The 22,636-nt window shown below is 31.6% G+C and overlaps 1 protein-coding gene across 1 annotated transcript in view; it reads right to left on the bottom strand.

The window, feature by feature from the left end:
- Window positions 1-2,154: 2,154 nt before the first annotated feature.
- LOC143069052 (guanylate cyclase soluble subunit beta-2-like) overlaps window positions 2,155-22,636 on the bottom strand; it is a 67,179-nt gene continuing 46,697 nt past the window's right edge. The window contains exons 6-12 of the mRNA XM_076243485.1: window positions 19,867-20,328; window positions 18,866-19,040; window positions 12,404-12,549; window positions 11,122-11,264; window positions 10,379-10,525; window positions 8,169-8,323; window positions 2,155-2,479 (exon numbers count right to left, since the gene is read on the bottom strand). Of these exons, the coding sequence (XP_076099600.1) occupies window positions 2,203-2,479; window positions 8,169-8,323; window positions 10,379-10,525; window positions 11,122-11,264; window positions 12,404-12,549; window positions 18,866-19,040; window positions 19,867-20,328 (1,505 nt within the window). The 3' untranslated portion in view covers window positions 2,155-2,202. The remainder of the gene's footprint in view (window positions 2,480-8,168; window positions 8,324-10,378; window positions 10,526-11,121; window positions 11,265-12,403; window positions 12,550-18,865; window positions 19,041-19,866; window positions 20,329-22,636) is intronic.

Below are 22,636 nucleotides of genomic sequence, written 5' to 3'. Positions count from 1 at the left end.
TTACTTTATATGGAAACATTTTTTTTTAGTCTTTTTATAAATATTTTTTTATAAAACACGTTTAAACTAAATCCCACAATCAGAAAAGTTTCAAACAGAAAAAAACAATTTTATTCGTCCATTATCGTACACTCAGTTTTTAGCTCACCTGGCCCAAAGGGCCAAGTGAGCTTTTCCCATCACTTGGCGTCCGGCGTCCGTCGTCGTCGTCGTTCGTCGTCCGTCGTCCGTCGTCGTCCGTCGTCGTTAACTTTTACAAAAATCTTCTCCTCTGAAACTACTGGGCCAAATTAAACCAAACTTGGCCACAATCATCATTGGGGTATCTAGTTTCAAAAATGTGTGGCGTGACCCGGCCAACCAACCAAGATGGCCGCCATGGCTAAAAATAGAACATAGGGGTAAAATGCAGTTTTTGGCTTATAACTCAAAAACCAAAGCATTTAGAGCAAATCTGACATGGGGTAAAATTGTTTATCAGGTCAAGATCTATCTGCCCTCAAATTTTCAGATGAATCCGACAACCCGTTATTGGGTTGCTGCCCCTGAACTGGTAATTTTAGGGAATTTTTGCTGTTTTTGGCTATTATCTTGAATATTATTATAGATAGAGATAAACTGTAAACAGCAATAATGTTCAGCAAAGTAAGATTTACAAATAAGTCAACATGACCAAAATGGTCAGTTGACCCCTTTAGAGGTTATTGACCTTTATAGTCAATTTTTAACCATTTTTCGTAAATCTTAGTAATCTTTTACAAAAATCTTCTCCTCTGAAACTACTGGGCCAAATTAATCCAAACTTGGCCACAATCATCTTTGGGATATCTAGTTTAAAAAATGTGTGGCGTGACCCGGCCAACCAACCAAGATGGCCGCCATGGCTAAAAATAGAACATAGGGGTAAAATGCAGTTTTTGGCTTATAACTCAAAAACCAAAGCATTTAGAGCAAATCTGACAGCGGTAAAAGTGTTTATCAGGTCAAGATCTACCTGTCCTGAAATTTTCAGATGAATCGGACAACCTGTTGTTGGGTTGCTGCCCCTGAATAGGTAATTTTAAGGAAATTTTGCTGTTTTTGGTTATTATCTTGAATATTATTATAGATAGAGATAAACGGTAAACAGCAATAATGTTCAGCAAAGTAAGATTTACAAATAGGTCAGCATGACCAAAATGGTCAGTTGACCCCTGAAGGAGTTATTGCCCTTTATAGTCAATTTTTAACCATTTTTTGGTAAATCTTAGTAATCTTTTAAAAAAATCTACTTCTCTGAAACTACTGGGCCAAATTAAACTAAGCTTTGCCACAATCATCATTGGGGTAATTTGTTTAAAAATGTGTGGCGTGACCTGGCCAATCAACCAAAAAGTGCTACGGCTAATAATAGAACATAGGGGTAAAATGCAGTTTTTGGCTTATAACTCAAAAACCGAAGCATTAAGAGAAAATCTGACAGGGTTTAATTGTTTATCAGGTCAAGATCTATCTGCCCTGATGTTTTCACATGGATCGGACAACCCGTTGTTAGGTTACTGTCCTGAATTGGTAATTTTAAGGAAATTTTGCCGTTTTTTGTCATTATCTTGAATATTATTATAGTTAGAGATAAACTGTATACAGCAATAACGTTCAGCAAAATAAGATCTACAAATAAGTTCACATGACCAAAATAGTCAATTGACCCCTTAAGGAGTTATTGCCCTTTATAGCTTATTTTTAACATTTGTCATAAATTTTTGTAAATTTGTAGAAAATATTTTCCACTGTAATTACTGGGCCAAGTTCATTATAGACAGAGATATTTGTAGCAAGAATGTTCAGTAAAGTAAGATCTACAAACACATCACTATCACCAAAACACAATTATGTCATGAATGTATCCGTGTCCATTATTTAATATGCACAAGACCAAGGTGAGCGACACAGGCTCTTTAGAGCCTCTAGTTTTGTATATCTGTTTGGTGAAACTGATAGGTATACATCCATTGTGCCACGTGATTATGCTGTTTTGAATGACCCCAACGTAAATCAAACCCATGACACCCAGGACTCAATGCGAGATTGCTACAACGACACCATCCAGCAGCGAAAGATATTTATTTGCATATATAAAGTTACCAGTAAAAAAGTAGACTCAAAACATTTATTGCAAAAAGAATGTTTAATAGAAATAACAATTACAAAAGGTATTTGATATCAAAATAAAACACAAATAGCACTCTTGCTGATTTTTGATTTTGTTTTCTTAGTGGTATTACTATTTGTATCTGTAATTTTGATTGGTTGCTTCTGATCATTTGCTTTTGATTTGGTAATTGCAATTGGAAGGTCACTGAAACTGTCATTTGGTTCATGTAATCTTTTGATTCCTTTTCCAATCAATATATACGTGTTCATGGAGCCTTTTCCTTTCACTTCAATTACACCTCTGTCTCTAAGAATATAATTACTTTTGTCGTCGTTCATCAAAACTCTACAAAAAAAAAAGAAAAAGAAATACGTTTACAGGTGCGTAACTACGTTTACATCAAAACGCCCGGGTGTGCACATGTATTTTGAGGGAAAATAGTTTGATCACAATGAATTAAAGGAACTGTTTAAAGCACACAAACAATTGTAATGCTCTATTTGATTACTTGTATTGGAAAATAAAAGTGACAAAATTCAATGTTTAACCAAACTGAACCATATTGTATATTTGTTCATTTTCTGTCAAACTTTGAATCAATTGAGAATATTCTACTCCGTTTATTATTGTTTAAAGCATTGTGGGTATGTTTTGATACAATCTGTGTGGCTTGCATTTTTATGTTTTACCTCACCATCTATGAAAATTCATTATTGCATACGTCTATAAACGAAATTTACACGTAAAAGGTTTTGAAAATTGTATGAAGTTATAACAATTAATAGAAATTGCTTATTTTTTTAATATTTTCATAAAGTCTAGGTTTTTTTTTTTTGTCGATTAGTTTAAATATATTTATTTATAGTGGATTGGGAAACAAGTTTTGCAACTTATATTAATCCCTTTCCACTTTGCGGGTGCGATTGCCGCCTTGTAGCGGCATTAGCCTGCTCTTTTTCGAAATCTACAAGGGTGTCTTTAACGTGCAAGAGATATGGTTCTCTCTTAACACGGGTCAGCCATTAATCGTCCCCTTCCGACGGACTATCATCGTTTCCTCAAGACCATACTCGCAAATGGTGTCAAGGGAGAGCCGAAAATTCAGTCCTTGAAATTTTCATCCCGGAACGAGAATCGAACCAGGAACCTTTGTGTTAGTAGTCCGATGCACTAACCACTACCCCACGGCTCTCAGTACATCAAAACTATTTTTGGTCGATTGATTGGTTTACCCAACATCCCCTTTTACACATATACTTAAGTAACTGGTTTGGATATTTTCTCTCAAATAAAATAAAATAAGATCCCAAATCCCGCTGGGGCCCTTCTTATCCTTCGAATTTATACTTATAACTGTTTCGTTTATTTTTGGCGATAGCCAATTGACTTGGCTCGGCACTTAAACATTCCGTCATTGTATCATTGTGCTATAGTAAAATTTGTATTCTTTTCTTTCGTTTTGCTTATGTTTTTTTAAATACCTTTTTGTTTACCTTGACATATTTGATTGTTTTTACAGTAATTAAGATCATAACAAAATGTTGACTGTTGCACCCCTATTTTGACATTTTCATCTTTTAAGTCTGTTTGTTTTGTACACACTTCGTTGTCTATATAATGAAATTGTATGCAACTATCATATAAGTGAGATGTTTAGGTAGCTATGAATCCAGGTTTAATTCATCATTTTCAAAACAAGAAAATGCATGTACCAAGTCAAGAAAATGACATTTCTTATCCATTAGTTTGATATGTTTGAGCTTTTGATTTTGTCAATAACAACTGTATTAATGAAGTCAGACAATTGTCCTGTCTCACACACTTCCGATAGAAATATTACGAATACGTGTAATTAGTCACATGCCGGCAATTGATTAAAAGTACATTTTTTCTCTTTGCCATTTTATCGTTTTTTTGTAAATACATTTGTCCAACATATTGCATAATTGTTTTCATAATTTTGGCAAAGTAATTCATTAGCCTCCCTCTTTATGACTACTTCCAATACCATATTTTGTTAAAGGGAAACTTCGCAAAAAAATCAAAAATTGATATTATGTTCATTCTGTATAAAAATGCTCAAATTCATAGATATTAAAGTTTTATTCCGCGAGATAAGCGATCACCATCGATTTTAAATTTAGAGTATTAATTCTCTGCGTTCCGCCATTTTGTCCTTCATTCCCGATTAATGAAACGATATGTCTATAAACCACAAAGAAACAAAACTACAGTAACCGATGTAGTCGTAATTGCGTGTCGATATCTTGTCAATCGTACGGTTGTTTTATCCGACTAACTAACCATGGTATGTTGTTTTTAAACTTGATATTGGAATAAGGTGAAAAGTCAAAGTTGAAATCATAAATAAGTGTTCCGTGAAAATTGTTTTCGAAAATCTAATTTGTTCATAATTCTTTAAAGTAATAAACTGTTTTCAAATAAATTTTGATCTTCCCTCTTCTGATCACCAGCATGGCTAAAGGTATTACTTCCAAAGGTATTGTGAGGGGTGTGAGGTGACACGTCCAGGTATTCAAGCGATTTCCTGTCGGGCTTGCAAGTTCACGCATCGTTTCACTTCTGCAGGTATTGATCAGTGTACACGGCTGATAACATTTAACTTTCCATTTTGAACTATCAGATGTATAATATACAACTCTGTCTTACTTGTCATTACCAAACTCATACGCTTGTTTATAAATAACATTTCTGGTGTAAAGAATATTATTCATAAAAAATATAAATAATACCCAAAAAATAAGATTTGATGAAATTAAAATCTATTTAAATATTTTTTCCAAGGGTGAATTGGGAAAATGTAATATATACTCATTGTCAAAAGTGAAGGACAGATTAGAACATACCAGAAATATTGATTAAAAAAAATGTACGCACTTGCCGACGATTCGTTTATACGACTGGATAGAAAGTTACGGAACTATATCGCAATTTAAAATATATACATGTATACATTGAATTGAACATAAGAAAAAAACATATATTTTGAATAAATAGGGATAAAAGTGTTGTAAATAGACTAGTCCACGTATGCCAACAGTATGTAATCATCGAATGTCGATAGACTATTGTATACCAGAAGAAGAAGAGAACCAATTTGATTTAAATACAGGTCGATGTATAACTTTTGCTTTGGTTCATTGAAGTTGTGGACATAGTAAAATCACAGATTTATATTTCAATAAGATTGTTCTCGAACAAAGGAAGGAGTTCGTAATCACAATTGTTATATATGCCACTTGACGAACACTAATTATCCCGAAGGGATGTGAATATTTTGCTGGGAAAGTTTTGAGTATCAAAGTTTCAAATTAATTTCGGGATTTTTTTTTTCTTCTTGGTATTCAATAACAGAAAAAAGAATAAATTACTTGTTCGCTAAATAAGGGTATTCTTGTCAGATGAAAGACTTTTAGTTATATTTAAAAAAAATAGGGAAATATGACATTAAATTGGTTCTGTCTTTTTTTTTAAACATCGTTAAAAAGATGTGTGTCTAAGGTGAACGCCACAAGAACCCTGTAATACTAGTACGAGAGTATAGCATGTAAACATTCCTTCTCAATAATATGGTTGTATTGGAAATCTTTTCATACAGATTGACAACTCATTGTCCGATATGCATGTAATATTTGCCACATGACGCCCATAATTCTTTCTACCATCATCATCTTATTCTTTGATATAATGATTGCTGTCAACATCGATGGTTCACACCCAAACAAAATGGGAGTAATGGACCTTCAGAGCTTCTCCGTGTTATACACTTGTGAAATATATAGACGAAATTTCTGTATTGAAATGAATATACATCTCACAAGCAGGATTTTCAAATAACGATTTTGAGTAATCAACTTACAAACCAATATAAACGTATGGCAAGATATAACCATGAAGGAATTTAGTTTTTGTCAGACACAAGAACTCATCACTATCATAAACGTATACGTATATATGCATACAATTTCAAATATCAAGAACAAGCGGTCGATGTCGATAGTCCGTTTTCTAACTGTTCGAGTTAGACATGTCACTTGTTCATTCTTGAAAGCCTTCATATTCCCCGTCTAACGATGGGAACTGTTTCTGATTGTGTTGACTATAAATGCTTGTATGGTAATTCTGTTGTTTATCTGTACAAGCGGTTGCATTTCCTCTCCTTTCCCAACAAACAAACGAACGAAACGCTACTAATCTGCTTTCTCTGGAGCTCATCCTCAATGGCTCTTATACGTCAGGAAACTTACATGTATACTAAAATAATGATTGTTTCAAGAACAACGATGTATGGACGAACTATTCTAAATTCGTCAATATCAGTTATGCATGACTAAAATATAACTTTTATTACAAATACTGTATTACTTATTTGGATTAATGACGGCTATCATGTTCAACATTGCACAACTATTATCATAGAATTAAAAAAAAAATCCTCAAAAATCCTTAAAAAAAATAATGCCTTAGCTTAGATAATTGGTATTTTTTCACACAAAGTTCGTGTAAATGATTGTCAAATGAATTTAATTATGTAAGAATAAAATGTTAAAAAGAAACTTAAAAAAAAATCATGTATGTTGTATTTTTTTGTCAATTAAAAACTTTAAAATTGCAATAGTTTTATTAGCATTTAAACACAGCCAGATTTGAATACAAGTTAAGAAATTCCGGTAAAGTCAATGATATCAAACAGATGTACAATGGTATATCAAATTGGGTAATATTGCATTTAGTTTTTATTAAAGATTAAAACTACTATTTTTTACTTCATATTTGAATCTTTACGCCAATTGCCGCTAAGAAAGTAATCAAAAATTGTTTCCTTTTATTTTTATACATTTTCGGATTTACGAATCTGAATTTTATTTTCAATTAATTTACACAATTTAATTATTGAATCTTTATTCTCATCGTGTATTAAATCTTAATGTATTAACATCGTGACATCATACTCTTTCTAATCCTTTCTGTATATCCTTTCCAAATAACAACATTTATACCTGTGTACGCTTGAACTCACACCTGCGGCTAAATAGCTATATGGTAAACGAATTGACCTCAAGCCGAGAAATATACAGTGACCTTTACAAAATAATATACACACTCTGCTCACACATTAGTTGCATTGAAATGATTATCAAAACAATAACGGTAAATAGACAAGTAAATAGTAAAAATATTCAATAAATATTTTATGAATAAAATCTCAACAATAATTAATTAAATTTATTCAAAAACATTTACTAGAGACAGAGACATATAATTTTATAGGAGTTTAATTCAATGAATACAAAACGGTATATGCATATTCATTTTCGTTCATTATTATATTGTGGTTAATAACTACGACCATTCGTCAGCTGTGCGCTTTTAATTACGTATATTGTCGATAAGCTATAAGAGTTAAACAGATTTTATTTTTTCCCAGAATTCAATAAATCGGGCTAATACGTCACGACCCACTCGAGAATTCAACCAAAAAAGTTACAAATACTTGATTTTCTCCGTTATTAGAAGGAATATAAATTTAAAACTTTGCAAATGTGTTTTTTATGTTAAGATGAACATAATTAGATGATAAGTTAAAAATCGCGGAATTTCCCTTTAAATGAAAGTCATGTTACGAGAAATAGTTTTTAAAAAGTAGTTTACCGATGTTTAAATTAAATAAAACCAATTCAATAAGAAGATGCAGATCTAGGTAACAAACAAATAACCGAAGGAATGCCATGATTTAAAAAATATCAAGAATTAAAATTTGACTTACGATACATTTCTAAAGGGATCTTATGCCTTTTGCATTTGAAACAAAGACACAAAAGGTGATAGCTTCCAATAATTCACAATTTCCGCTTTTTATTTTCAAAGTGAATTAATACAAGTTTAATATATATGATTGCTATACAATGTTTGTACTTTTTATCTATTTTATTACATAATGTTGATAATTTTGCTAATTTGTAAAACAAATTGTTTCGGTAGTCATTTTGATAATTTCATAAAAATATATTACTTGGCAGTACTTCCACTCATATGAATTCTTCCTGGAACCCCATGGCTTTCCATTCTAGATGCAGTGTTTACAGTGTCACCAAACAAACAGTACCGAGGCATCTTCTTACCAACAACTCCTGCAACAACAGGACCACTGTGAATCCCTACTCTGATCTACATAGAAAATAAAATATTGATAATAAGTGCTTACAGTGTCTCCAAACAAACAGTACCGAGGCATCTTCTTACTAACCACCCCTGAAACAAAAGGACCACTGTGAACCCTACTCTTATCTACATAGAAAATATAATAATGATAATAAGTAAATATTCGAGTAAATATTAACAGAAGGAATAAAACATAAGACAGTCAGGAAAACTTCGACATTGATAAATTACGGTGAGAACTATAAACGGGGTAAAATACATTTCAAATATGTCCGTATAATTTATCTATTTCGTTGAAAGTAAAATAAATATAACTTAAGGTGACAGAAGAATACCAATGTTCAAACCCCGCAAATAGACTTAACAAAGACATATGAATGTAACAAAAACAAAAACCTGGAGAGAATCGCATGAACTCAAAACGGAGCGAGAACGGGTACTATATAAAAATACAAAAATATGTCCTTCCCTTATTGCAGTGACAATGAACGGTATATTCTACAGATCCTTTTTCTCTCCCTTATTTCAGTGAGGTTGATTTATTTATTTCATTGACTTTAAAATTGTTAAAACCGCGAAATAATCTACTCTCTTATTTCATTGATGTTAAATCTGTCTTTTCATAGCAGCATTTTTCTTCATTTTTCAGTTGAATTTAACATTTTTAGTTTTCGAATTATTTTTCTCCCTTAAAATAGTGAAGTTGAATCTTTTTTCTTATGTAACAACGTATAATGATTTCTCTCTTTTATTTCAGGTACTAGTACGTTGCATCTTATTGTTCTTTGACTATACTATTTCTCTTCCTTATTTCAGTAAGATTGAAACGATTTTATTCTTAGAAATATTTCTCTTTTTTTCAGTGTCATTGGTTTTTTTTTTTAAATTTTACAGTCAATAAGAAGGCTTCTTATTCTGTGAAAAACAGTCAAATACATTATGCCGGCGGCACACATTGGCGTATAGAACGGCGGGCACCAAACGTACGGAGAAAATTGACAAAGTAGGTATACGTTAGTTGCACGCCAGAGGAACGCTAAGCAACCGTTAAACGCGCGTTGCATAAGTTTGAAGTACGTCGAAATACAAAGGTATACGCTTGGTGAAGGCTACGACTCGTGGAAATTTTTATGCAGCATAAAAAATTTCATCCAGCTCAAGCGTGTGTCTAGCGTATACCTGTACGCTACACGCACATTTTACATACGCTGCAAGCGCGTTAAACGCGCTACAGATAAGTTTGAGACACGTTTAAGGCACGTTGTATACGCTTCAAGATCGTCCAACTTTAACTAAAACGTATACGGGTGTGTTTGTAACACACACCCCATAATAGAACGTTCAAGACAAGACCGGGACGCGTCTCAAATACGTCCAAGAAACTTTTTTCCTTCGTAGCGTACATTCCATCTACGTTAGGCAAACGTTACAGATATGATTGACAGGTTGAATGCATCCAAAATTACTAGCGTATTGGCAGAGTACATGATTTTTTTTAACACGCCCGGCGTACTTTGGAGCTATACGCTGATGTATGACGCCGGTATAAATGCTAAAATTCTGTATTGGTTCAATAATGCAACAATTGTTCGTTGTTGTATTTATTTACGTACAACGTTTGCGTTCTGCAATTTTGACCATATATTTAGGAAATACAGTGATGTTTTTGAAAATATGCAGGGATAAATTAACGATTTGAAGGTCTGAATTGAGTCTAGCAGCCACTGAACGGACATGTTTTTTCGATTAAATAAGAAATGAAGGCACGCAAGTCTTCAAGTGTAATACGGTTATCGACATTTTTTTGTGCAAGGGAGAAAGAAAAAAATCATGCATTTTGATATCAGTCCAAAAGACATCTGCCAAATTTTATTCCATCGATCGTAGAATTGATGCTCTGAAAGTTTTTGGAGTTATCCAATCAAAATGAAAGTTACAAACGTTACTGCTGTAGAATATTGCCTTGCCCTAAAAACACACGTTTTTCAAATAAAAGGCAATGAAAGAAGCGTATCATGTTTCAAATACTTGTACAACGAACTAATCGATATCTGTAACTACCTGTATCGGCTGCCCAGTTATAGGCGAACGGACTTTTGATGCTTCTTCCACTATTTCCATAGCAAAATCTGCAACTGGTTGCGCATGTCTGTCAGTTTTGTCAGGTACACCACTAACCACCATGTAAGCATCACCAATCGTCTCAACCTACAAATAGCATTAACAATTATACACGTATCATTTGATTTCCAGGGGCACACCACGTGTCTCTATAAAGTTACCTTTTTTCAAGAAACATTATCTCAAAATGGACGAAACTGACCAAACAAGAACTGTATAAGGTCAACATTTGATTTGATAGTTATACGTAGCCTTTGTTTAAGCATATTTTTTAAATTTGTAACTTTTTTTTAATTTCATGTATGCCAATCCAAAGGTCACGTCTTCTAAACTAATGGTATCATCGTGAACTGATAGTCCACCAGCATTTGCAAAAAACTGAATATTCTTTTATATATATTTTTTTAAAAATTTATTCTTTCTCTAAAGGAACTTGTTATCAAAAACAAATCTTATTAGCAGTAAATACATTTAAAATATCATTTAAGCCAATAAAATCAGTTCTCAAATTCCACTACATATGAAATATCCTAAATTTAAAACCGATGAAATGTCATGTGATATGACAAAACTCGGACAGATGAGGTCAAAGACTAGAACATAAGGAAAACCAATCAAGAAAATAACGTTTACTACGTGTTATCAGTATTACAAACTCATGTCACAATAAAAAAAAAAAATACCTTGTAGACTTCATTGGTCTTCTGGTCAAATCTGTTATATAATTCATTCAGAAGGTTCACAATATCCATCGGGGGACAGGCTGATGCAATATTTGTAAATGTCACAATATCAGTAAATAAAATAGTGGCAGATTCAAACTTTTCTGAAAAATAATTATAAATATTGATTTATCATGTAATTTGTTTTTTTAATGCAATTGCAGTCGATCAAAAAAAATAACAAGAAAGAGTAAAAAACTAGAAACCCTATTGGTTTAATCTTAAAATAGTCTGTCCCAACACCCTTTCTTGTTTTGTTTAAAAAATGTTAGCAGTTCAGATGTATGGTTTATAGGTAAAAAAATAAAGATTGCTTGGTGAAGGGTCATTTAGAAACGCTTTTCGACTTTATTGTCATTTCAACTGATCTACACGTTGAAAATGAACATATCCCATTGTAAAGCATATATACTTTTTGCCATAATCTAAACATGCACTTATAAGTTTTAGGTTTTTTTACTTTTTATCGTTTATTGATTATGACACTTCTTAATGGTCAGACATGAATCTATTTTTTATATGTCCAGCTGCAACTCGAGAATGCGTTAAAACACAGTGTTTTGTTTTATGAAGACAAGCTAAGTACCGTGGCTTAATATGTAATGAATTTAAGATAAGTTGATCTACAGCTATGAAACGAGTTATAAAACACTCAGCAATTGGTCACATGTCTCACACTAATTAAAGTTATACTTTGGCGAATTTTTACACAATAGAAATAAAAGCGACGTGACATGATTGCAATGAGACAACTATCCACCAGACGTTCCAATAAAAAAAGGCATCAGTGCAATCTTTAATTTCAGAAAACATAGGACATTTCAATTTAGATTATTTTTAGGGGGTAGTCGTTCCAGAGATACACTTAATTCATTATTTTTTTCCAATGTTTACAAACTATTTTGTTTATTTATAAGCATGCATTGAATATACGTCCTATGTGAACTGATATACAGAATTGTGGCCAGGTAAATCATGTGCTCTTGTTGCATATGTGTAATTCTTTTGTATTTTTTAGTTATAAAAAGAAGATTGGGGTATTAATCTATGAAACATCATTTTAACGTCACAAAAATACAAGAAGACACAAAAGGGTCAACAAACCGAATGCATAAAGGTTATAAAAATTATATAGTCAATTTATCTTTTATGCACCCAAGCGTAAGAGAAAAGACGTGTCTGGCCATTGTATCATTCAGCCTCTTCAAAGTTGTCTTATGTTACTTATCAACTCTCAGTGTACCTGCTTTTACTTGTCTACCATTTTTCAAATCGTCTGCAATCTTCTTTGGTAACATTTGTGAGAGTAGCTCTTCTGTTTTCTTCTGCTCGTTTTCTAGTGCTTTTGATGTCAGTTTTAGTTTTGCTGTAGTCTCGTCAAGTTGTTTTCTATATATTGAAATAATAAACACGTTAATAATGTACTAAGTCAGGAATATGATAAACACTTTAATAATGTACTAAGTCAGGAATATGCCAGTTTGTTTGATGTGTTTGAGCTTTTGATTTTGTTTTTTGATTTGGGATTTCCTCGGTGTTCGATATTTTTGTTATTTTACTTTTTATACACAACAATTATACACATTTTCTGTTGATTTTAAAATATAAACAACAAACACATTCAAGATCTACCTGTTAAATTGTTGGAACTAACGGTTACCAAAGAAAACCAAACCCCAAACCAGTTCTTTAAGACATAAACAAAACTTAATGTCTTTACTTTACTTTAAGCTCTAAATTTACTTGATGATTTTCTTTTCACAATATTTTTTTTTACAATAATATTAGTTGGACACATAAAAATAAGACTTTTTGTTTTAATTAGGCACATAATTGTCTCATAAAAAAGAAATGATGTCAAATTGAACATGTAAAGCTTAATACCATGCAATTAAAGGTGATCTAGATTTCCCAGGAATATTACGTGACAAGCAGGTCATAAAATAACATTAATATTGGTAAAATTGTTACTTTCTGCGTTATCTTGAGTAAAGCTTATACTTTCATTAATAAAACTGAAACATTTCTATTCATCAACGTCACCATTCATCAACTTAAATACTATTTATTTATGCCTAGGATTTAGAAGATTTATTTTATTGTTTAGAAAAAATGAGAACCTTTTGACACTAAAATCCGTATCCACTATGGAATAACTAGTAAGATAATTCTCGTTTATCAGCAATAATAAATATAAGCCAGTCGTGTGACTTTGAAAATTAACAAAACTGAAGATAAATGAATTTTACTTTATGCAAGGATTACAGAGAAAAGAATTTCAATATAGTTTGTGAACATAATTGTTTTGATAATTACTGCTTTTCAAGGTTTTCTCAACTACAGTGTAATAAGTTAGACAATCCCGTTCCAAACACGACATGGTACTCGCATCATTTTATCAGTTTTAAACATCAGCTGATTTCTTAAAATATTCCAATATTCACATCGATAGAACAAAATACTTGGTAATTTAACCGTGGTCCCGACAGTAAGATTAACAATTTTAGAGTCTTTGCCGAGGCTCGGACTTTAATATTGGTATATAAATATCTCGATTGGATAAATCCGACAATGTACTGGTATCAATGAAAGAATTTATATTTTTAGATACGTAGACCATAAAAATATATCTTCAAGTGACTATATATACTGTTGAAATGGACCAATTAAAAGAAAACCGAGTCCTGCACGAATACAAATATTCAGTCTCTCGACGACCGTATAAAATATTTGATCTTTGTTTAAACAAAAATTCAACATTACTCATGGTGGTTATTTAACTTCATTACGTTTTAGAAAGTCAAACTTGTGGTTTGTTGGAAAATGCACACCTAGCGCTTGTATATGGACCTTGCCGTACATTTTTGTTACAACGTTGTTCAAGGTAGATGAATCGAACGCAAGCAAATTTGCTTCTAAATTTTAGATAAAGTAGAAGAAAGATCTTTTAAATAAAATCTCACCTTTATTTATAACATATTTTTCTAAAACAATATCCTTTTTAATACGTTTCAGAGTTAATTGGATCTAAGTTTCCGCTTTCCACAGGCAAGGCTGATCATAGATTAATTTGATTATTTATAGGTCCGTTTGTGGAGACAATGCCGACCACCCGAGAACCTGATGTGTAGTCAGGGTAGTTAAAACCCCAATAGAAGTATTAATGATGTTATCAAAATGCTGTCTGAAATAGTACTTTGCTTTCCTTTTTAAACACATTCTTTGAATACTTTAATTGTTTGTGTGATTTTGTTTGCTAATCATGTACACTGTGTGAATTATCTCATTGAATGTGTGAATATCATTTACGTATTATGGAAACAGATATCATTGTAACACATGTCATTAAAATAATGGCGATACGTGCATGTTCTATCAGTGTTGCACATATTAATATAATGAAGAATAAGACGACAAGTCGACTTTCCCTGTTTTTTTTTTAAGAAAATGGTGCAGTGTCTGATTCAATCTTTTTCTCTAAACTGTGTTTATTTCAATTTTATTGAAAGGTTATTGAAAGAGTTTCTTCGTTATTACATAGAACTGATGCAATTACTTTACTATTTGTGAAATTCTTCTAGAGCAATTCCTTTAAAAGCAATCGTTTGAAATAAAATCTGTCATTATCTTCAGAAATAAGAACAATAATAACTCGATATGACTGCAATAAATTGCTAGCCAAAGTAGTAAATGGTTATAAAACATGTACTGTTCAGCCTACTATACAGGCACTTACTGCTTTAATGACATGAATATCAGTAAAGAGTTATCTCGTTATCCGTGTTATATCAATAGAAATAGCCGTTCTTCAGTATGGATTGCTCGAAAGAAAATGGGATGAAAATAAATGCTTTTTTTAAATAGAAAAATAAGAGGAGGTTGTTAATTATATAACATAAGAATTAACTTAACTATAATATACGTAAGGAGCCTATAATACAATGGTTGTCGTTGGTTCATATCTGTTATATTGTAGTTCAGAGCCACAAAACTATTAGACTCGTATACACACCTACTTTAAACAAATCAAACAAATAGTTAGACAGGGGTATTGTGACATTAATGTTATGGCATATAGCCACTTGTAATCTATAAATGTAACAAAATAATTTACAAATCAAGTAAACCAGCTGTAACAGGAAAATCCTTCGATTTTGAAAAATCTATATTCTACAGGAAACTTCATTTCATGGCAGTTTATAATAAAACAACAATCCTTTGCCATCATATGGTTAAAATATAAACACACAACTGTCTGAAACCGCAAAAAAAAACAAACAAAAAAACATTTAAAACTTTCAAGTTACTTCTATCAGTGAAAAAGACACTCACTACTTTACAAACCTGATAAAATTTGTTAGTTTGGTTTCCAATTGATATGAAAACAATTGACATTTTCGTTGTTTTAATCATAATTTAAAAAGTATAAACATTGTATTCAAATCTACTTCAGATCTATTTCATCATTGTATTACTTTGCTTTCAAACAAAACAAGGTAACCATTTTATTTCCGGATCGGTAATCTGATCATGTTACGTTGCACTTTTCAAAGTGATATTCATCATCATCATCAATTATGTCATTTCAAAAGAGATGTTTAACGCATTGTTTAAAAAATAAATATAATTATGGTATAATTCATACAAAATCAACAATTATAAAAAAAAAAAAAAACATTTAAAAATGTCCTTTCCTTGTGCTTTAATTGGTGAACACGTAATATGCAGTCATTAACATGTTTGACTTCCCAAACATTAGGAATATCATTTTTTTAACATTACCTGATGCATTTTACTGTATATAATGGTCTGACAGGAATAACTTTAACGACAGATTCGACAATGAAACCAACAAAATCCATTACAATGCTCAATATAGTACTCTTAATACAGGGCGTACTTTATTTGGCCTTTTATAACATATCTATGATGAGTTTATTTGGGTAATTAAGCTTTTCAATTGTTTATTACAGAAAAAAAGAAATCAAAATGTGTGAGTCTTTCATGCGTCGCCTCAAACAACAAATAAAAGAAACATGTATAAATAACAAATTTCTAATTTTTAAATATGGGAAATACACAAAAGTCATGAACAGGTATGGTGGTTTAATTCTTGTAAATAAACTAATTAAAGATACCCGAATTAAATTTTGTATTTACGCCAGACGCGCGTTTCGTCTACAAAAGACTCATCAGCGACGCTCGAATCCAAAAAGTTATCAAGGTCAAATAAATACGATGCTGAAGAGCATTGAGGACCAAAATTCCAAAAACGTTTTGCCAAGTACAGCTAAGGTAATCTATTCCTGAGGTATAAATTGCCTTAGTATTTTTAAAAGTTTAAAAGTTTTGTAAACAATTAATTTATAAATTTGACCAAAGTAATGATAATTCATGTCAGTCAGCAGAAGTGCTGACTACTGAGCTAGTGATACCCTCGGGGAATTAAAACTCCACCAGCAGTGGCATCGACCCATTGATTGTAAATAAACTTATCATAGATACCAGGATTAAATTGTAAGCCATTGTCAAGATTAAAGGATCAACTAGATATGGCGCAGATTAAACGGACGACGGCGCGAATGATGACGCCAGTACATAAGTATGCGTTGCTGAAACGGTTTGATGGCAGATGAAATGTTAAGGAATATCGACTCGTGGACGTCTCAGATTCCGTATCACGTATTTAATAATACTTCACAGGACTCTCATCCTTTGAATTGAATGTTCTTGGTATACAGGCTATTTACATTCCACTTAATAACACTTTGATTAAAGTTAATTCCTTTTACCTCAATAACAATACAATGAAGAATAATGACATTTCCAAGATAAAACTCAAAGACATTGATAATGAATTCATATGATATGATATAGATTTCCGGACAACCAATAATTGATATCTAATAAAACACTATCGGCAACACTTTATTACTTCTAAATTGGAAAGACAGTTGTAACAGAAAAAAAAAAACTTTTATCAATCGGGGCAAATTAATTACATTATTGTAAATTTATTTAATCATATTAGATTTTTTTTGCATTATTTTGCTTATTTCGGTAATCCAGAAAAAAACAAAACATTATATAGTAATATAATCGATATTTTCCTATATTTGGTTTTAGGAAATAAACATGCATTCTGTTTTATAAGCAGTCTTCATAACCCAATTAATCAATCATTTCAGTGTGTGTGTAACAAAATGATCACCTTGAATGAACTATTGTCATAGAGATATGTTTAGGCTCTTTATAAAGCTTAGTCTTGATTTTAAATGTAGCATTACGTTTTTATGTTTATATCTCGTTAATCAGTTGTCAATAACAAAGATTGTGGTGGTAAAAGGAAAACGCTGATATCTTAACATTAAAATATATACAAAAGTTTTAAATTCAAATGACAATCGCGTAGGAGGCGGGTAAAATAATCTACTTAAGATGACTTTTGCAAAAGACTTATACAACTGCCTACCAAATATCATTGCTCTATTTGTAATTCCTCTTAACTTGACCGTATACGCAAACTACTTTAACTTATGTTTCAATATTAATAAAACATGGTCGAGAGGGTGGCGCAAAATCATTGTCATGTCATGTAAATGGGATTTGTCAATGCAAATGCTACTGCCTACCAACTATAATTGACTTCAAATGTGGATCCTCTTAAAATAGTATAATCATAAACTTAAACAGCTGTTGACTCCAGCGACGTCACCGGAAACAACAGGCCCTAGTTAAGACGAGACAACGAACAGGTTTTACATGTAACACAGATGTTTCAAAATTGAAGTAGTAACAGTTCTTGCTGCACTAGTCGCATTTGTTGAATTGGTCATTAAATGTAAGAATCAGGTGATAAATTACATTCGATTGCTCTGATGCATTCTAACTGACGTTAAAATAAACGATTAAAGATTGTTAAGTTCGACCAGAAACATTCAATTTATTATTTTATTTCATTTGAGGGTAACATAATCTGTATCTAATTGTAGAGTTGTCGCATTGGCACTCATACCACATCTTCTTATTTCTGTGAAGTACAAGAATCTATACTATCTATTTCTGTAACCGTTTGATTGCTTTATTTAAAAGTTCCGGGTGTCAGGTAAGGGTTAAAACCATATCTTTTCAAAATTGGAGTATATAAGTAATTTCATAGATTGTTTGTAATGATAAATTTATGTTTTATTATTGTTTTAATATAAAGGCGAGAAACACAGAATAATTTAATCGTGTAGTTTAGGGTTTAAACATCATCTTTATTGAATATATACTTAAAATAGGAATTATTTTTGCTATAACAAAACACAGTATTATCATTTAGAAAATTAAAAAGTAGGAAAACTGCTTGTTTTTAACCTCTCTAGAAAGGTTTTGGTGTTCTTTTTCTTTTCCTCTGTAAATTTACATAAAAAGGCATTTGAGGTATTACATGTATTGGGGATATAACTCTCCATTTAGATCGTAAATAAATATCTCGTATAACTTATGATCATTAAATCTCTTTTCAAATCGGCAACTTTCATTTCCCTGTAATAAAAAATAGTTGTGCAAGTGTTCTTTTGCCAATTAGTCTTCCGACAGAAAATTGGCGGTTCAATTTACGTCGTTGCAAAAATCAATCATCACATGCCTTTGTTACTGGTCAACAGCAAAACCAACTAGGTCCGATTAAATATTTTGAATATTGAATAGAAATACTTACGCAACGTCGATTTCAGCAATTCTTTGTTGATTCAGCAATACCAATTCTCGTGTGACGTCATAAAGAGGTATGTCCGACAAAAATACATTCATTTCCATTAACTCTGTTAAGCTTGAGATTCTGGGAGAACTGATAAATATCATATGTCTTATATCTTCTAGCCATATCATCTGCCCTTCAATGAATAAATTTATCATGAAAAAACTTGCATTGAAAAAAAAGTATGAGTATCAAAAGAATAACCAAATGGTCTAAGGTACACTTCACTTGAGTGAGATGGAACCCAAGTCCCTTGATACCTTCTTGAATTTTAATGAAGAATATAAACAAAAACATGTATGCTATAAAATCATGCTAGTACCGTATCATTGATAACTGAGATGATGCTAACTTTATGGGACTAACGTCCTACACGCTGTTTTCTCGATTCAGTGATAGTACTTAAAGTAACGTTTAAAAAAACTCGCGAATTTGGAGTAATTTTCTTAATTGACCTTCATCAGGAACGCTCAGACTTATGAGAGTCATGAATATGATAATGCAGAAACACTTTATACGTTATGAATAGTCAGTTTTGTTCCAGTTCCCAAACACATGCATAACTTTTCAACGTGAAATTCAAAATAGGTATTTTGTGAAGACAAGCACCGAACACCGAACCAGTGAAACATTCGGAAAGTTGACCTTACAACTTTTCGCTGTTCCTTATGCTCTCTTGATTTTGTTTTTTCAACGGTTTCATATTTTGGGTCAGCGTGCCCGATGACGGTTATTCCAGGGTATCTAAAGAAGGATATTCAACCGTAACGAATATTATTTTTGCTGAAGTGAATATATTGTTACAATGTATATTTAAAAATTTAATTCATATAGAAAAACCTCGTTAACTTCTAGCATTATGGAATAAAATAATGTACTCCTTTTATACAGAATATGAAACATATTATCCAAGCAAAAATGGATTCTTGAACAAAACTAAATTTAATACCTCCAACTAATACCTTTTAACGTAAATCGATGTCCATTTTTATAGATTCGCACTCCTAGCATAAATACGGAATTTATAAAAGTTCGTATATTTTCTATTGTGAACTTCATTATTGGATGAACAATGTCAAATAATTCTGACATTTTCATTCCAACACAAATTGGACAGTTTAACACTCTTTGAATCATTCGTCCGCACTGTTGAATCTCAAGACGTTCATTAAAAATAATATGATACGGAAAAGCACGACAAAACTGGTCAGCACTGATCTGAAATCCTTCCCGAACTGCTGGTTTGAACACTTCCATATTTCGAACTGTTAATTGCTTTTTTTGATCTTTGACATCTACTAATTGTACTTTAAATATCACATGTTCTTGTGTTTTCCCTCCTTCCATTATATGTTGTGATTTACTCAGAAACTCGACTGTTGCGGCCTGGTGATATAAATCTCGGGCGACAGCCTTAACTAATCCTATAATGAAAATGTAAATATAAAGTAAAAATAAAATGCATTCTAATAAACATTGTTCTTGATATGATGATAGTACACTGAATGTTATATTAACACTATACAAGGCGACCGTTAAAGTAAAAAAAGAAGAACTTTTTTGATATTTTGAGGAACTTACACAACATCATGCATATATCAATCAGTGCAATGAAACAATCATATTTTTAAAATTTGATTACAGGTGTCTGATTTATTAGAAAGCATTAATTATTTCATTTTGGTTTTTAACGATTTAATTTAAACTGCAAGCTCCCATTGTATATTTTGTTTCATTGAGACAGCTTTGGATAGCTTGAGTATTTCTCATTGGGTTATATGAACGTGTTAAAATCAAATTTAACGCTGTGTGTTAGTTTTAAACTGTTAATGATATTGTAAATTTTCTGGCGAGTTAAATTGTCACTGATACCCGTCTTTGTTCACAATGAAGATAAGACATAGAAAAACGGTTTCATTTTGGATTTTCTGAATGTTTATCGATATTTGTACATCCTCAAAAGATATAATGAGAGTAAACATTTACGGAAATATGTTCACGATAAACAACTGTTTGAATTAAAACCTTTAAGCGTAATTACGAGTATTTGTTTTCAATTAATAGCACCAGCATTCTAATTTAAATGATAAGTTCATAGAAAGGACATAAGAAATAAAAAAAGTCTAACAATAACCAGAATCCAATTTAACTATTCAAGGACGGATTTTCTGAATTTTTATCGAAATTTGTACATCCTCAAAAGATATAATGAGAGTAAACATTTACGGAAATGTGTTCACGATAAACAACTGTTTGAATTAAAACCTTTAAGCGTAATTACGAGTATATTTTTTCAATTTATAGCACCAGTATTCTAATTTAAATGATTAGTTCATTGAAAGGACATAAGAAATCAAAATAGTATAACATCAATCAGAAGCCAATTTTACTATTCAAGGAAAGAGTCCACACGGCCTAACGACATCGATCGCATTAATCATGTTTACTTATCATAAATACGATAAGTTTTCTAGCATTAAATAATCCCCAATCTGACATATTACTAAGCTTAACATTTGGTTACTCGCACAAAATATAATACAAAGTTTATGGAATGACTTTGATCAATTTGTTGAGCTTCAAATATTGTATAGTCGTTATTGTAAATTGGAAGCAGAAATTACAAAAGCCATATTTACATTATTAATTGCGACATCAATCTCTTGGTACAGCAGTAGACTGAATGACAAAGTTTTTTTCAAGAATGAAATGCAGGCTAGGTAACTAAACGACTTTAGAAATCGTTTGACACACAGATGCTTTCGTTTATGTGGTTTCCTCTAGGGTTAGATAAAACATGATGAGATCTTAAAATGATTTTCAGAATTTAGATTGTTACCAAAATGAGACTTTAAACAACTTTAAAATTAAAAGCATATGAAGCTATATAAAAATAATATTAAAACTGTAGCCCAATCTTCGATGATGTTTTTCCCGTAGGCATATGGATAACTAAATTGAATTCAGATCGATACATCTAACACAAAATGTTGCAATTCAAGATCTTATTCTGAAAGCAAAAACATGATATGGAAAAATGTGTGAACATTTTATGTGACATTACATAAAACATTTAGTAAAATACTTTGACAATTGCAAATTTATGACCTATATGAGAGTCCATGGAGGTTTTATATTTTTGTTCGCTTTGGGAATTCCGTATATCGTCTGATTATCGGAATTCCAATGGGGACTAACTGTGCACCACTTATTGCGGACCTGTTTTTGTATTGCTATGAGTTACAATTTATGACAAAAGTAAGCAAAGACCCATCAAAACAACATCTGATACACAAATTTAATAATACTTTTAGATATTTGATGATATTTTGGCTCTCAATAATGACGACTTCAGCATGTATATTAAAGAAATTTATCCTGCTGAACTTACTTTAAATAAAGCTAATACTAACAATGACCACTAACGGAAAGCTGAATACTAAAATTTATGATAAAAGAGATAATTTTTCATTTCCTATCGTTAATTATCCATTTTTAGATGGTGACGTTCCCTTGTCACCATCATCCAGTAGTCAGCACTTCGGCGTTGACATGAATATCAATTATATGGTCATTTTTATAAATTTTCTGTTTACAAAACCTTGAATTTTTCGAAAAACTAAGGATTTTCTTACCCCAGGAGTAGATTACCTTAGCTGTATTTGGCACAACTTTTTGGAATTTTGGATCCTCAATGCTCTTCAACTTGGTATTGATTTGGCTTTTTAACTA

Source organism: Mytilus galloprovincialis, chromosome 1 (assembly GCF_965363235.1).
Source record: "Mytilus galloprovincialis chromosome 1, xbMytGall1.hap1.1, whole genome shotgun sequence".
In the NCBI taxonomy this organism is placed as follows: Eukaryota; Metazoa; Mollusca; class Bivalvia; order Mytilida; family Mytilidae; genus Mytilus; species Mytilus galloprovincialis.
Note: the sequence above shows the minus strand (reverse complement) of the source record. Positions and strands in the feature narration are given on the sequence as shown.